Source organism: Triturus cristatus, chromosome 2_1 (genome assembly GCF_964204655.1).
Source record: "Triturus cristatus chromosome 2_1, aTriCri1.1, whole genome shotgun sequence".
NCBI lineage: Eukaryota > Metazoa > Chordata > Amphibia > Caudata > Salamandridae > Triturus > Triturus cristatus.
The window spans coordinates 473712835-473728674 of record NC_140581.1 but is presented as its reverse complement, the minus strand read 5'-3'; the positions used below and the strand labels follow the sequence as shown (position 1 = coordinate 473728674).

Genomic DNA, 15840 nt, shown 5'->3' with positions numbered 1-15840 from the left:
TCTTCGGGGAGATCTCTGTGAACGGGGAGAGCCGCTGGTCACCAACATCTCCCGAGCGGAGATGCCCGGTCTGTCCATGGACGGTGTAGCCCCCAGGGTCGTGACCGCCGTCAACACATCTTGCCGTTCCTTCCTCATCTTCTCTGGGCTGGGTGCCACAGCCGACATTTTTGCACTTCTCAGGGGTCCGCGTTTGCGCCGCCTCCGGGGTCTGTTATTCACGGAGTCACCCCCGTCTGAAGTCGGGGGCCTCGTTCCAGTCCACAGACCGGATTCCTCCAGCCAGTCCCACGCATCTGCCGGGGTGTCAAAGAAACGGGTCCCTTCTTTTGTAACCACTCGCAGGTGGGCTGGGTATAGTAATGAATATTGCAACTCCAGAGATCGAAGTTGGCGTTTCACCGCTGCGTAATTGCTCCTGCGCTTCTGTACTGAGGCTGTGTAGTCCAGGAAGAGCATGACCTGATTGCCGCCTCTTTGGATGCCATTCAACTTACGTGTTTCGCGGAGGACCGCGTCTCTATCTCTGTATTTGAGCAATTTGAAGATGAATGGGCGCGGTCTAGCTCCTGGTTTAGGCCTCTGAGCAGGCATGCGGTGGGCTCTCTCGACCGCGAATTGCGCCGATAGGGATCCCTGGGGTAGTATTTCACGTAGCCATGTCTCCATGAATGCCTCTGGGTGTCTCCCTTCCTCGCCCTCTGGCAGGCCCATCACACGAACGTTGTTGCATCGAGAGCGTCCCTCCGTAGCCTCTGCCCGGTCCTCGAGTTCATTCATGCGGTCTATCAGGTCTTGTGGTGCAGCTGCGTGGCTCCGCGTTATGGGCTGTAGTTCTGTCAGTGCTTGGTCTTGTGTGGCAACTTTGTCCGCCAGCTTGCGGTGATCTGCATGTAGCAGGGTGAAGTCCGAGGTGACCTTGTCTATCCTGGTTTCCAGTGATGTCCTAGTGCGGTCTAGTGCGGTCCCGAGTTTCTCCACCTCCGCTAGTACTGAGTCCATTTTGGCCTCTAGTGTCGCAGTTGTCGACACCGTCCCTCCTCCCGTAGGAATGCTGGCAGGATCCGTGCAAGGCTTGCTCTGGGTCCCCCTCTGAAGGTTGGCTCTCATCCGGCCCATCACCAGTTGTTGCGCCGTGGGCATTGGGGCAGGGGTCCGGTGTATTAGCGCGCGGCGAGCAACTCAGCCACCCAGCGATGGGGTCCGAGTTTTGACTGTCGATGACGGCCTCCTATAGGCGATGACTGTGTTGGTCGCCGTTGCTGCACCGCACGCCTTCATCCTCCAGGCGCATTTCTCTCATGCCTTCGCCACCCCTCAGCATAGCCAGCTCCACCGCACGGGCCGCGCGCTCCCTGGAACCCCAACCCGTAGGTCCTCAGCCGTCCTCTCCTTCACAGTGGGTGTTCCTGTAGGTCAGGAGATTGTGGCCAGGTGGGTGAAAGTAGGCGCAACTGAATCTGCAGGGCGAGCAATAGGAATCCCGACTGCACCACTTTACCACGCCAACAGCTAATCAGTGCCCCAGAGTCCTTCTTCGTGTGTGCCACGCATCCGCTGGCTTCTCCAGTGCGATCAGGGCTTCCACTCTCCACACTTACAGGGTGAATGCCCATTCAGTGCAGAGCCTCTCCAGGCATCCACTGATTCGCGAAACCCAGGCTCCCCAGGTCCCTCGTCCGCTTCCCCTGCAGTGGGGTTGAACTCTCTCCGGGCTCAGTGGCGGTGACGGCGTCAAGCACACCGCCCTGTGCCCCCCAGCTGATGTCCCCCATGTAGCCCCCACCTACAAGTGGGCTTCACCACAACCGGTGGCTCATGTAGGCCCCAGTTCCAGTGTCCCATTGCAGGGCGTCACAGCACGTTGGGGCAGGGTGCTGGTCGCTGCCGCTTTCCACCTCTGCGCCTCGTGGGGGGTGCCGTGGATCTCTGTGCGTTGTTAGGCACTCGCTACTCGCAAAGTGTGCCCGCGAACGCCGGTGGTGTTTGACATCCCAGGCCTCAGGGGGATTCAGACAGAAGCGCGCAGGAGTCCCTAATGCCGAGCAATCCCAGGCGCTTCTCGCTACCGCGCGGGTTCTGGGCTTCACGCTCACCGCGTCTGGTCGGCTGCCTCCGTCCTCCGCGCACTCCTTATATCAATGCACCAGGCAACACCGGGGCTCTCCGCACAGTTCCAGGCCACCAGGGGAGGAAGGCTGGCTCCCGAGTCTGATCGCGTCGCTGGTTCCCTCACCCGGCAGCGGCGCGGGCGGCCATTTTCCTCCACAAGATGTCCGTTCCCCGCCGCCCCTTCAGCCCGGCCTCAGACTCCGTTCTCGTGTTCACGGTCTCCCGCAGGGTTAGCTGGCCCAGCACCCGGCGCGAGGAAATGCAGCACGCCATCCGGTGCCCAGATCTGGCCTCCAGGGACTCGAGTGGCGCTGCGAGGAGTAACGTAGCGGATAATGGGGGATTAAGGGACAGAGTATCAGCAGAGAGTGTCCACCATGATGGCCGGCTAGCCACGCCGCCCCCCTGACTCTAGCTGTCTTAAAAGAAAACAACTTGTAGAGGTCAGTAAATTACCAGAATTGCTTTCTGCTTGTTCAACTGCCATTATTTAACTGTCTTGATAGGAAACGACCAGTAGAGGTCAGTAAAATACCAGAATTGCTTTCTGCTGAGGGACTTTCTTTTGTTTTTTATTTTTCTGGCAATTGCATCTATTTAACTTTCTTGATAGAAAATGACCAGCACAGGTCTGTAAAATACCAGAATCACTTTAGCATTCTCTAGATTTCAGTCCATAGAAATTGTCTTCCACAATCCCCCTTAGACATTACTATTTTTTTCAAATCTTGTATTTTCAGTGATTTGACCACCAAAGGGCCTGATTTTATCTTAAAAACAGAGTTTTGGATTATACCATTTCCTGCTGAAAGGCAATATTTCTCTCCATGTGTTCCTATAGCTGGCGTGTAACGCAGTTTGGTGCTTACTTACCCTCCACGTTAAAGAACAGTATATGTTTCAGCACCCAGGTTAATGTGCTGTATAGCTAAATACATAATAAGTTCCGAGACCGATTGCATTGCAAATGCTTGTTTTATACCCTGGTGCCCAGAAGGTGGGCGAAGTTTCTGGAAAGGTCCTTTGAAGTTCTGGGAGTTTCCTACCTCCAAGCTGACTTCACTGTCAATACGAGAGCATTGGCCTATTGTGAGGAGACAGTACACAGCCCACTCAGGTGCAAGTGGGGCTGTGCCCAGCTCCAGCGCCCACCACCTCTCATCCTGCCAGTTGATGTCCCATTGAGGCTCAGCTAATCCCAATATTGTGTGACTGTCTTGAAGGAATACACTAAGTCCAACTGTCAGCCACTCCCATTCATGTGACCTAAGACAGGCTACAGGCTCAAAGGGCTAAGGGCAGGCAAATGGGAACTTTATAAAAGTAAAAGGAACAATTGGTGGACAGAACGCCGAACAAAGCAAACATTAAACCCCAGTCACAAAGATATGGCTTTTATCCATCGTTCTTTTGTTCACCAAGCCACCCCAGTTTGGACACAGCCATATGCAAATCAGTCTTCACCCTGTTTCTCATGGGAACAGTCCAGCCCGAACTGCCAAGCCAGGTCCTCCCTGGGCCGGAAACAATCATCCTGGGACCGATTTCGGGGCATTGCCCCTCATCAGCCAGGCTAGCTCGAATCCAGTGGAGCAATAGATTTAGGCCCAGATCTCTGTATTCAGGTGAATGTTTGACATTGTTCAACATTCTGTCCATCAATTGTTCTTTTTGCATTTGTCCCCCAGAGTGGGAAGGGTATGCCCAGATATGGGTCCCGTGCTCTCCATGCCACTGGAGTCAAGTTGGCCTTGCTGATAATGGTTAAAATCCCGAAACCGGTCCGGCGATGCTTGTTTCCGGTCCAGGGAGAAACTGGCCTGGCAGTTCGGGCTGGACTGTTCCCATTGGGAGCAGGGTCAAGACTGATTTGCATATGGCTGGGTTTTAACTGGAATGGTATGGGGAGCAAAAAACAATGGATTTAGGCCCAGATTTCTGTACTGGGGAGAATGATTGACATTGTTCAACATTATGTCCATAAATTGTTCATTTAACTTTATAAAAGTGGCATTTTCAAAATTGTAATAATAAATTCCACTTTACCATTAAAGAGGGTCTATCACTACAATTTCATAGGTACCAAACATGACATATCTACCTCCTCTCAATTAGGAATTACAGTTTATTAAATGTAACCAGGAATCCCCAATGTATCCTATGGGAGGAGTAGGCCTCACAGTAGTGAAAAACGAAGGTGTGAGCATTCCATTACTAGGACATGCAAAACTCAAAAGCACATGTCCTACCCTCCAGTCGCACAGTACTCTGCCCTATCGGCTACCAAGGACCCACCTTAGGGGCGACCCATATGTAATAAAAGGGAAGTTAAATCTTGGAAAGGGGCTTTGAATGCCAAGTCGACATGGCAGTATGCCACTGCACTCGTGCTGCAGACAGGCCTGGGGCAAGTTCTAGAGGGCTACCCAGGTGGGTGGCACAAGTGCAGCAGGCTCACTGGTAGCATCTAACCTACAGGCCTATGTTATACCACTCCACAAGGGACCTGCAAGTAACCCAAATATGCTAATTGGGTTTAAGCCAATTGCACAATGTTTTGGGGAGAGCACAAGCACTTCAGCAGTGGCAAAGTGCATAGAATCCCAAGGCCCACAAAAACAAATTTAGCAAAAAGCAGGAGGAGGAAGGAAAAAAGGTTTTGGGGTGACCCTGCACAGAGGGCTATTTCTAACATCCACAATCTTATTCCCAGGCAAGACAAGTATTTCAAATCATGTCACATTTCCCAGTCACAAATGGCATGGCATAGCAATGGCACGTATATGGCATGGACGCTAAACCAGGACGTTTATATGACCGCTGTTTTGTACTAAGGGAGACATATTTCCAAACAAACAGTAATTCTAATGTAAATAATATTATGCCCATTAAGCCAGTCGAGACAGTAAATCTAAGCCCACACATGGCACTTTTCGAAGTCCCTGAATTAGAGGACTTATGTATAGCGTTAGTGCTAAATCTCCCTCTTTGTGTGGTCACTATCTTATACTAGGAAAACACATTCCCAAACTGGTAGTGACTCCAATGTAGCCAAAGCTATAAGCATAATCTCATTACCAAGCAAGCCAGTATATACCCCATAGATAATTCAGTCATATACCAGCATCATGTCATTGCCAGGTGCCACAGTGTCACAGTGGCCATCCTCTGACAGTACAATAGGGAAATAGCACATTTCAGAAATCAGACACGTTCTCTTATTCATACTCACAAAAAATGATGGAATTCACTATCTGTATTGTGGCCTTGTTCTATGGACCTCAGACGGCAGATCCATTTTGCCTAAGTTTGTTGTAGCAATAACTCCCTATCACCATCCATTTAGGAAGACATTGCTGATATTATTAGCAAAGCATTATTGCAGCATTCAAGAGCTGTGATTAGGAGAAATGTATGCTTGCCATTTGGGGACATTCATTGTTTTACTTTAGTGGAAATAAGTGTAAGTTATCATAAATATATAACTTATATTTCTTCTTGTTAATATTTGCAGGAACTAGATGATGTGTCTGAGTCTCCAGAGAGAAACTTGCTCACCGGTGCCATTATTTCAGCCTCCACAAAACCATCACATAATGATAAACACCTTAGGATGTCAGAGGAGGTATCAGTGCAAAATGTGTCTGCACAAAGCAAAGCACGTTGCCAAGCACCTGAACCCCATGATGGCACAATCGGAACAATTGCTGTTGCCGTAAATGACACTGATACAGCAGTAAAGATTGTCAATGTGATTCGCAGAAAGACATCTGCTCAATGTAAAGTGGCATCAGAAGAATGTGAAATTAACATCAGTGATTTGCTGAAACCACTCAGTGGTTCAGAGAGTCCAAGAGACATAATGTCAATTAAAAATCTGGTAATGAGTCAGAAGAATATCACATCTATGGATGAATCAACAGTGGAGAATGGTGATGTGCTTCCAACTGAACTTATAACAGTCATCAATGCATTGGCAGATACTACACCAGACTTTGTGATAACAATGCCTGCAAGTAGCCTAGGTAATGGTACAGGAGTAAATGTCAAAGATACAGGATCTTACAAACCGAAACGATGCCATTCCTCGACTGATGATGATAGCACACAGATAACATCAGTGAACTTTAATATGTTTTCTTTAGAACGAAATGAACAATTGCATACCTTGGAAGATCCGCAAACAACGGACAAACAAAAGACGCAGGTATGACTAGAAGAAGAATAAATATGGTTTTGTAGAATGTCGGAATCTTAAATGGCCTTTTTGCTTAAGCCTTCACTAGCTAGTATTTGTAAAAATCTTTTCTAAAATCCATGAAGCTGTTCAGTAGGGTTTACATTGGGCTTGAGCTCACGTTCCAGCAAACCGTTTTATTGGTCTATTGTGAGGTCTTATGTGGCCCAGGGAAATGAAATCAAAGTTGTCGCGCCGCTTCTAGATTGTATGAACTTTTTAGTCACTTCACTAACCCGGTCCCACATGACTATGCCCCTTAATTTTGCTCCATTGGATAATGAAACTCATACCGCTTTATATCAGTCCAGAAAAGGATGGGAAACTAGACCTACGTACACAGACAATACCCCCCTCCCCCTCCCCATCCACCCTTCCCAACCACCCGAAACACACCATGGTCTGACTACTATTGTAGTCAACAGTTATAACTAAAATTATCTCATCAAGGTTGAAAGATGATTGAATCAATAAGAGAAACACCTCACACTTCCAGTCAAGAAAAGGCCTCCTTTGTTAAAACGGAGAAGAAGCTCAGGGCATCAAGCACCTTTTTACATTTTCAAAGAAATATTTAGTCTCTTTAAAGCTGTACTATGCATGTGTCATTCTGTTCATGTACCTCTAGCTAGTATTAATGAGCAGTAAAGTATGGCAGAGCATGGGCAAGATTCAAACACAACATAAAAATTTATTTTCAGTATAAAAATCATTACAAAAATAATTTAATGAATCTTTCGTTATTAATACAGCCAATTTAAGCCAAACAAGTCATGCTGAAGTACATTTTATTGAAAACATCACGCTAAAATAGCCTTTTAAAATACAAATATGGAAATAGTGTTCTTATACTAAGGGGCTGGTAGTAGGTAAATCTGCCACTGCCACATCATAAGCTGTCCCATCCAACCATCTCCAACTGAGACATTCAGACAGTTCCTTTATCCCAGCAGCCATCTCTAGTGTTGCTGCTTTTCACTGGAGACTTCAACGTGCAACAATTTATGATTCAATTTGCTTCCTAAAATGTATTAGACAGCTTATTTTTCAGCATTGTTTTTAATTCTTTTTATGAAGGTGTAATTCATTTTTTTCCCCTTTTTGGTCAAGATGTTTCATTCTTGTGGTCTTGATGTTGATGCCGTCTGCATTTCAGAACATCAGTGAGTTAACCCTTTCGCTGCCAGGCCTTTTTGACTATTTGGGGTAGTTTGCGCTTAGGCCCCTTAACGTTTTTTCCACATAAGGTATCTACGCCTAATTTGTGTCCTTTTCTTCCAAAATCCTGAAGATTCTAAATGTAACGGGTTTGTGGATTCCATTGGAGGGGACTGAGAAATTAGGCAAAATACAGCTAAATGTGTTTTTGGGGAAACAAGGCTGGGGAGTAAATACATTTTACTTACTTTATAATTAGTTGTTAAATACTATTAGCTATTTATTTGTACAAGTTTTTTCAATTGAGTAATTGATCATTTTACATAGAAATTTTAGGTGTGGGTTGTTGTATTATAGGTGTAAAGGGTGGGAAGTTAATTACATTTTATGTGTTTTAATTTGTCTTTTAATTAATAATATATATTTAATTGATAATTAATTATCTTATGCAAATTTGTTATTTATTTTCGATGTGGGTTGTGTGGTGTTATAGAATAGGAAGTAAAAAGACTAAATATGTAATAAATAATGTTTTAGTTAATAAATATTTACGAAATAAAAAATTTAGAAAATTATTTTTTTTACCTATTTGTTGGTATTTGTGATATGTATTTAACATTATATCTTTTTTTTAAAATATTTTAATATTAAATATATTTTTATTTAAATGTGTAACCTATTTATAGTTTTTTTATTTACTTTAAATATATATTTTTATTTTGTTGATTTTTTTGTTTGTTTTTAATTTTGAACTGACCGGAGTGAGAATAGTACATTTTACCCTTCCACAATCCAACAATTTTCCTACTGATGCAGTGCTTAGAATGGGAATAGCAAATGTTTTCCCTCCGCTATCCAACACTATCCCTACTGTTGCACTCACTGGAGTGGGAAAAGTAAATGTTATCCCTCCGCTATCCAACACTTTCCCTACTGTTGCACTCATGGAGTGGGAATAATTATTTTTACCCCTCCGCTATCCAACACTTTCCCTACTGTTGCACTCACTGGAGTGGAAAATTGAAGTTTAAAGATTTTTAAATAATTTAATGTTTTAATTCATAATATGTTTTTTTTTATAGATTTTATGTTATTGGTATATGTATATATTTGTTACATTTTTATATAAATTTAAAATGATAAAAATAAGTTAAAACTATTAGTTTAATAATTGTTTTAAATTAAATTATATATATATAAATTATTATATATGTGTGTTTAACTTTTTAAAATCAAGTTTATTTGTTATATTTATTCAAATGTATATTAAATCTATTTTTTGGGGGGGCTTGGCCAATCGGTCCAACATGGCGGATGCGCTTTAGCCTAGTTCCATAAGCCTGATTAAAATCCTTCATCGTCCTGCCTGTAAGCTCACCAGGGAGCAGCTCAGGGCCCCGGAATACACCATACCGGTCTCCGCGTCGCAAACGCACTGGCAAGAGTGAAGAAACTGGATCGGCTTATTCGAGTCGGTGCGGCCTAGGAGACGCAGCGGAGCCAATCCCTGCTGTGCGTGCGACCCCTGGCGGCGGAGCTTAGACCAGGCGCCTTGGAGGCTTGGGCCCTTGGTCTGTCTCCTGTGCCCGGGTGAGATGCGGTCTTCCTCCCGCCCCCCGCTCGCTGCCCCACAGTGAACTCCGGCAGAGAGACACTGGACCGCGATAGCGACCGACGGAGCGATTCATGCCCTCGGCAGGATTCCTGGAGTGCTGTGGCCTGAGACTGGGGCTGTGTGGTGCAGGGAGAGCCAGAGAAGGATATCAGCCCTCCCAGCGTGAGTCCAGGCATCCGCACCCGTGAGACACCTCATCGAGGACACCATTGCATCGGAGGCAGGTGTGGGGCCGGGAAATTCGGGCACCCGGGGGCTACCTCGGCAAGGCTGCAACCAGATTGGAGTGGAGGGAATCAACCACCCTGCTGATTGCCTCGGTCTTAAAGCACAGAACACGCAGTTTTACCTCCACACTCAAGTCCTTAATAAATCGACCCCCAGCCATCAAACACGTCATTAATGGCAGCATAAGGAGCTATTGGGACGGTGGGGTTGCAGTAGTGGAGAGAAAAGTGCCCCGGGATGGCTGTCTGGCACTGATACATCAGGGTGACACCGAGTAGACCTGAGGGGCAAATACCGTGAAGCCAACCATCTGGTGAGGCGTGAAGAGACATTGGCCTACTTTTAAACACCATACACAGCTGGACTTAGACCACCTGGATAAGACCCCCCCCCCCCCCGAGGTGGGGACACCTCGACTACAGAGGAGGCCGGTCTAGGCCCCGGTGCGTCTTGTGGTTGAGGGGTGGCCCTCCTTTATGCCAGATCCCGGCACGTGCATATAAGACCCTGGCACATACTGGCACAAGACCATCCCCCCGTCATTGTATCAATAGACTGTCCTGCACCCGCAAGGCCATCATATCTAAAGGACAATCAGCTGGGCCAGCTATAAAGCAGAGCGCACTGAACAAATATACCAAGTCAGCATCAGCACCACTACAACTAATGATATGCCTGCTACAACACCAGACACCCTGCAATCTTGGATGCGATTGCCCAATCGCGAGACCTGCTCAACGCTAAAATAGGCGCAGTAGAAGCAGATGTCATGTTGTTGCGGCAAGATCTGCACAATTCCGTGGAACGTATAGCTCCGGCTGAGTCCAGGATCTCGGGGGCAGAAGATGCCATCACTACACTATGAGGAAAGATTACCACCCTTGAGACGCGTACACAGGGCCTTGCCACACGTGTGGAGGACGCAGAAGGTTGGGCGTACCGAATAATTTACGTTTTGGGTGATTTCCTGAGGGCTGCGAGGGCACGAATATGTGCGCATTCCTGGACCAGTGGCTCAAATCCTGGATTCCAAGGAGAATCTGTCACCATGCTTTATACTGGAGCGGGCTCACCGGGCCCTCTTTGACAAGCCTCCGTCGGGAGGCCGTACTCGGCTGGTGATTACACGAATCCTAAACTACCACGACAGAGACACTATTTTGAGACAGGCCCGGGTGCAGAAGTCTCTTGCCTTTGCCTCTCAACCAATAATGATATTTCCGGACTATACCAAGCTTGTACAGCAGCAGAGGCAATCTATTACGGCCGCGAAGTCACGCCTACGGGAGTTACAAATCCCATATATGCTACTCTTCCTGGCTCGCCTCTGAGTCAGCTACAAAGACCGCACACTGTTCTTTGATACCCCTGAGGAGGTTTTCCCGTCGGTGGAAGAGCGCCAACCAGTTCAACCCTATACGCCACCACCTCGGGATTCGGATTCAGCCTCTGGGGACCTACGCCTTCACCAGGACAATAAAAATAAGACAAACAAAGGCACCCGTTCGAGGTTGAACTGGTGTTTCCACTTTCGGGGAGACAAGCAGGTGGAGAAGACGGACTACTGACGATCATGGCATTTGATACTTACACTTTGAGGTATAGAGTGGGCAGGGGGCGGGATATGGTATGCAAGATCTCAGCTCACCAGCATCTTTATGGGCTCCCTTATTTGAACTGCTGAGTTAGATCCTAAGGACACCAGTTAGGGATGGGATCTCAAGGTAACTATTGGATTGTTTCAGTCGTTACCCCCTGTTGGGGTGGGACCTGCTTACAAGCCGCAACAGATACTTTATCGTTCTTTGAGGTATTGGGTTCGGAGTGGGAGGGGAAGGGAGGGGGGAGGAACGGTCAGTTGTTCAGGTTGTTAGTTAGAGATTTAAAAATTCAAATATTGTGCTATATTCTCTTGGTCTGTGCATCACACAGTTAGTCATCTGCCTTGCAGCGTAACATGACTACACACCTACATAGAACAAATCCAACAGGGGGAATTAAGGTGGTTACCTGGAATGTTAGGGGTCTTCTCAACAAGATCAAACGGGGGGCTGTACTGAGACGCAAAACGCCTTGGGGTGGATGTCTTGCTGCTGCAAGAAACACATTTGATGGAGACTAAGGCCATATGCCTAGCCCGATTTGGCTTCATGCAGGTCTTCCACGTGGGTTTCACAAGAGGCTCTAGGGGAGTGGCTATTTTAATCCACCGCAGGCGTGCATTTACGCACATGAACCTACGGGCTAGGCAGATACATATTCATCCAGGGCATGTTAGCAGGAGAGTACATGACATTGGGTCGTGTATATGCCCTCCGTCCCCCTCAGTCATGCATTCACAGAGCGCTTTGCTGATATCTGGGGATCTATGCCCGATTCCCTAGCATTAATTAGAGGAGATTGTAACAATGGTATCCACCCTGACCTGGGTAGGTGCCGCCTCACAGCTATACAACACACGCAGAGGGAATTCCGCCTGGGACCACTAGCGGAGACACTGGGATTATATGACACATGGAGGACGCTGCACCCAGCAGATGTCGGCTATATGTACTTCTCGGCAGTCCACGGGTCATTTTCAAGATTAGATTACATTTTCTTCCCCAGGGCACACACGTCAACTGAAAGGGGTGGATATTTTGCCAAGGGTGTATCTGACCATTCCCCAGTCAAACTACAGTTAGAGACTCAAAGACGGTCATCGCTTCGCTGGCGGCTATCGCCATGGGCACCTACATAACCCAAGCTATAGAGTGGGCCTGCATAAAGCCTTGGTGTAATATTTTTCTGTGAACAAGGGGATGGTGGGATCCACTACTATACTGTGGGAGGCTATGAAACTAACCATCCGAGGATTCGACATAGGCCACTGCACAGCTGCTAAATTCCAGAAAAGAGAAGAGTTAATACAACTCAAAGCCCAAATCATCCAAACTGAGCTGTTAGCACAAGAGCGAGACGAGGTGGCGTTCGTCGCCAACTGGGAATCTTACAGAGAAGGTATCAATGCATCCCACTGGATGAGGCTAAACATATATGGCAGGCCACACAAAGCCGGATCGACCAATGGGGGATAAGTCAGGGAAAATGTTACATAGACTGTGCCAATATTCCCTGAAACCGACACAAATACCCATAATTAAATCAAGCACCGGCGCGATGATCACTGATCCCGCACAGGTGGCCAGTGCCTTCGCTAGATGCTACCACGCACTCTACACTAAACGTTAAGTCCTCTCAGGAACCCAGATCGAAGACTTCTTTAGGGATATACTACCCCGACCACTGACAGCCACTGCGCGGGAAGCCCTAGATAGCCTCCTTACACTGGAGGAAATCACTTCAGCGGTCACGGGGATAGCTTCCGGCAGATCACCAGGACCCAATGGATTCCCTAGTAAAATCGTCAAAATGCATATAAAGATACTGGGCCCGCAGTACCTCACAACCCTAAAGGAGGCCCTTATGGCGAAATGTCTGCCTCCGTACTGGAGACATGCGGAGATAGTGGTCTTTCCAAAACCGGGTCGCCCACAGGAATTATGTGCATCCTATCAGCCCATATCTTTATTAAATATTGAAGCCAAGATACTTGCCAAAATATTGGTGGATAGGCTGATACCACTTAATCAAACACTGTTCCAGAGTGAGTATTGCAGAGAGTCAACACGCACTACAGAGGAAGGAGAAGACCGGAATGAAGAGAGGGGTACTAGGTCAGGGACCTTGTGATAGGGATGGGGAGAGACGCAAATTGTCTCTTGTTGCCCTCACACACCCCAAGGGATGTCATACTTCATCATCGGGCTGTTGCTCCTCATCGGGCCGGCGGTGCAATGCCCTACGGGTCCCCCGAAGGGTCTCTTTGGCGGAGATCTTTTTAGAGAACTGCCGATGGGTGCATGTGGGTGTGTGGGTAAAGGTCCTCTGTGGGGGGTGGTGCGTGCGTGCCGTGCGTATTAAAACTGCCTAAGGGTTGCCAGAAAAGAAGTTTTATTAAAGAGGTACCCATGGCAGGATAAAAAACCCGTAGGTTGAGAGTTACCAGCGGGGGCGCGATGTGCCCAGGTAACTATGCTGAGGTCGACATGTTTCACGCCTATGTTGGTCTGTAAGATCCCTGGCGTTTCATCAGGACCAAGAGTGAAGGTGGTGTGAGGTGAGTGCACAGACGTATTACTGTGAGCGGGGTAACATTGGCCCTCTCACACATCAATGGGGGGAGGAAGTCCGCCGCCAAACAAATTGTGGGTGGCGGCTATGACTAGGAAGTACATTTTTGCCCCCTTGATCATGACCTGAGAAAGAGATAAAAAGGGAAAGCGACACAACATAATATATGGAGAGCTTATAATGCAATAGCCGCCGTTGATAGACTAGACAGACAAGCAGCCTTACTACTAGAGGATATGGCCAAGGCATTTGAATCAGTAAGCTGGACGACATCCTGTTATTCATGACGGATCCACATCGATCTGGTCCCAGAATACTATAGATCATGCGTGTCTTCGGAAAACTTCGGGCTTATATATCAATGTATCTAAATCATTGCTGTGACCGCTAAGAGGAACGGTGGGGAGCAGTCGGTGGTCAGATGAACTTCCAATGGCTGCATGTGGTTTTACGTATCTTGGAGTTCACGTATCAGATAATCGAATCATGTCCTAGGAATGTAACCTTGTGGCAACAACCGAAAAGGTGAAGACCGAGATTAAGAACAGGTTGACACTTCCTCTGTCGCTGTGTGGAAGATCAGCTGTCTTTAAGATGGTCTCTCTGCCCAAATTGTTGTACCAGCTACAATCTCACCCATTTCCAGGCCCCATGACCTGGCTCCGTGAAGTCAACGCAATGCTGGGAGACTTCCTGTGGGGGGTGGGGTGATAGGGCCAGGGTGGCCCTTCGTACTTGTACACAATCAACTTATTGCGAGGGTATCACTGCAGCAGACATGCAGTCCTACCACACAGCTGCACATACTGAATGAATGGTGGTATGGGTCCAAAGAGGACCCGGCATGCAGGCTCAAACAGTGGCTCATGGGGGAGCTCTCTATACGTTCGTTCTTATATAGTAGGACTGACCCCAAAGATCTCCCCCCGACGACGAGGGTGGTGATTATGACCTGGCGACAGACTCTCCGTAGAATCGGTTGGTGGGTGCGCTTAACACAAGCCACTCAGCTCTGCCAGAATCGAGTGCTTCCACAGGTCACTGACCTCCAGGGATTACAAAACTGGGACCAAATTGGATTCTCTACCCCTGGAGATGACATGAAGGGAACAGTGCTAAAATCTTTTGAGGGCCTCCGTAAAGACTTCTCTATGCCCCAGACACAATTCTATAAATTCCTACAACTATGACATGCCCTTTACCCATATATTAAAGACCTGACTAGTATGCCAGAACTTTGCCCATTAGAGGGCACACTATGGTTGAGGGATCATAAAATGTATAAAATTGACCAAACCCTAGTTACCAATAACCCTACAACTTTAGAATCCCTGAGAGCAACATGGGCTACTGATATCTGCCCGATTGATGATGATGACTATTTGGAGGCGCTAGAGTCCCCACGCGAGGCTGCGGTCTCGACCCGACTTTGCCTCATCCAGTTCAAATACTTACACAAGGTGTATTACACTAGAAATCAACTATGTGGGGAGGTGGCTGATTGCGTCTCCGCTTTCTTCGGTGTCATGTGGATGAAGGTATCTTCATACACACAATATGGTCTTGTCCAGTCCTAGATCGTTTCTGGTGTGGGGCATTAAACTGCCTGGCAGAGGTGCTAGCTTGGGACATACCGAGATCTCCAAAATTAACGCTATTGCACAGCACCAACACTTTAGGAGGAAACAAATACAAAAGACATTTCTTCCTAGGTCTCACCCTAGCAAAGCAAGACATTACCAAACTGTGGAAAGCAGAGACCCCGGCCGAGTGACGCTATGGAAAGCAGGGATGGAATTTATTATGGAATTGGAACTCCCTGTTTTCATAGCTAGGGGATGGCCGCAAAAACATAACAAATTATGGGCAAGGTGGGCCACCTACAGAAACATACCACTGGAAACGCATAACGAGGCAGAGGATCAACTAACTACAGAGGTGATAACATAGATATGAGGACAGAGAGTCTATCGACTCACTCATGGATACATCAATTAGATGCACGATCAAGATAAAACATATGTACAGGTACTAGGCATTGTTAGATTTGTGTTCATTAGAGCTAATGTACGGGGGAACTTCCTTGACTCAGAACGCACTTGGAGAATTGAGAAATAATGTAGTTATATGATGTCTGCTTTTAAAAAAAAAAATGTTATTGTTATATGCTTACAACATTGCTGGTTACAAATAACACTTGTAGTTCTTAGATCATACATTGTGCGATGTTTGCTTTTTAAGATGTGTTGTAGCATTATGCTGAAATACCCTGTACTGTATTCATAAAACCGATAAAATATGTTGTAAAAAAAGTTTT

General features: G+C 47.0%; 1 protein-coding gene across 1 annotated transcript in view; it reads left to right on the top strand.

The window, feature by feature from the left end:
• The window catches only part of ANKRD31 (ankyrin repeat domain 31), an 836109-nt gene that overhangs the window by 644677 nt on the left and 175592 nt on the right, over positions 1–15840 (top strand). Inside the window, 1 exon segment of the mRNA XM_085640155.1 lies at positions 5627–6319. Coding sequence (XP_085496281.1) covers positions 5627–6319 — 693 coding nt within the window.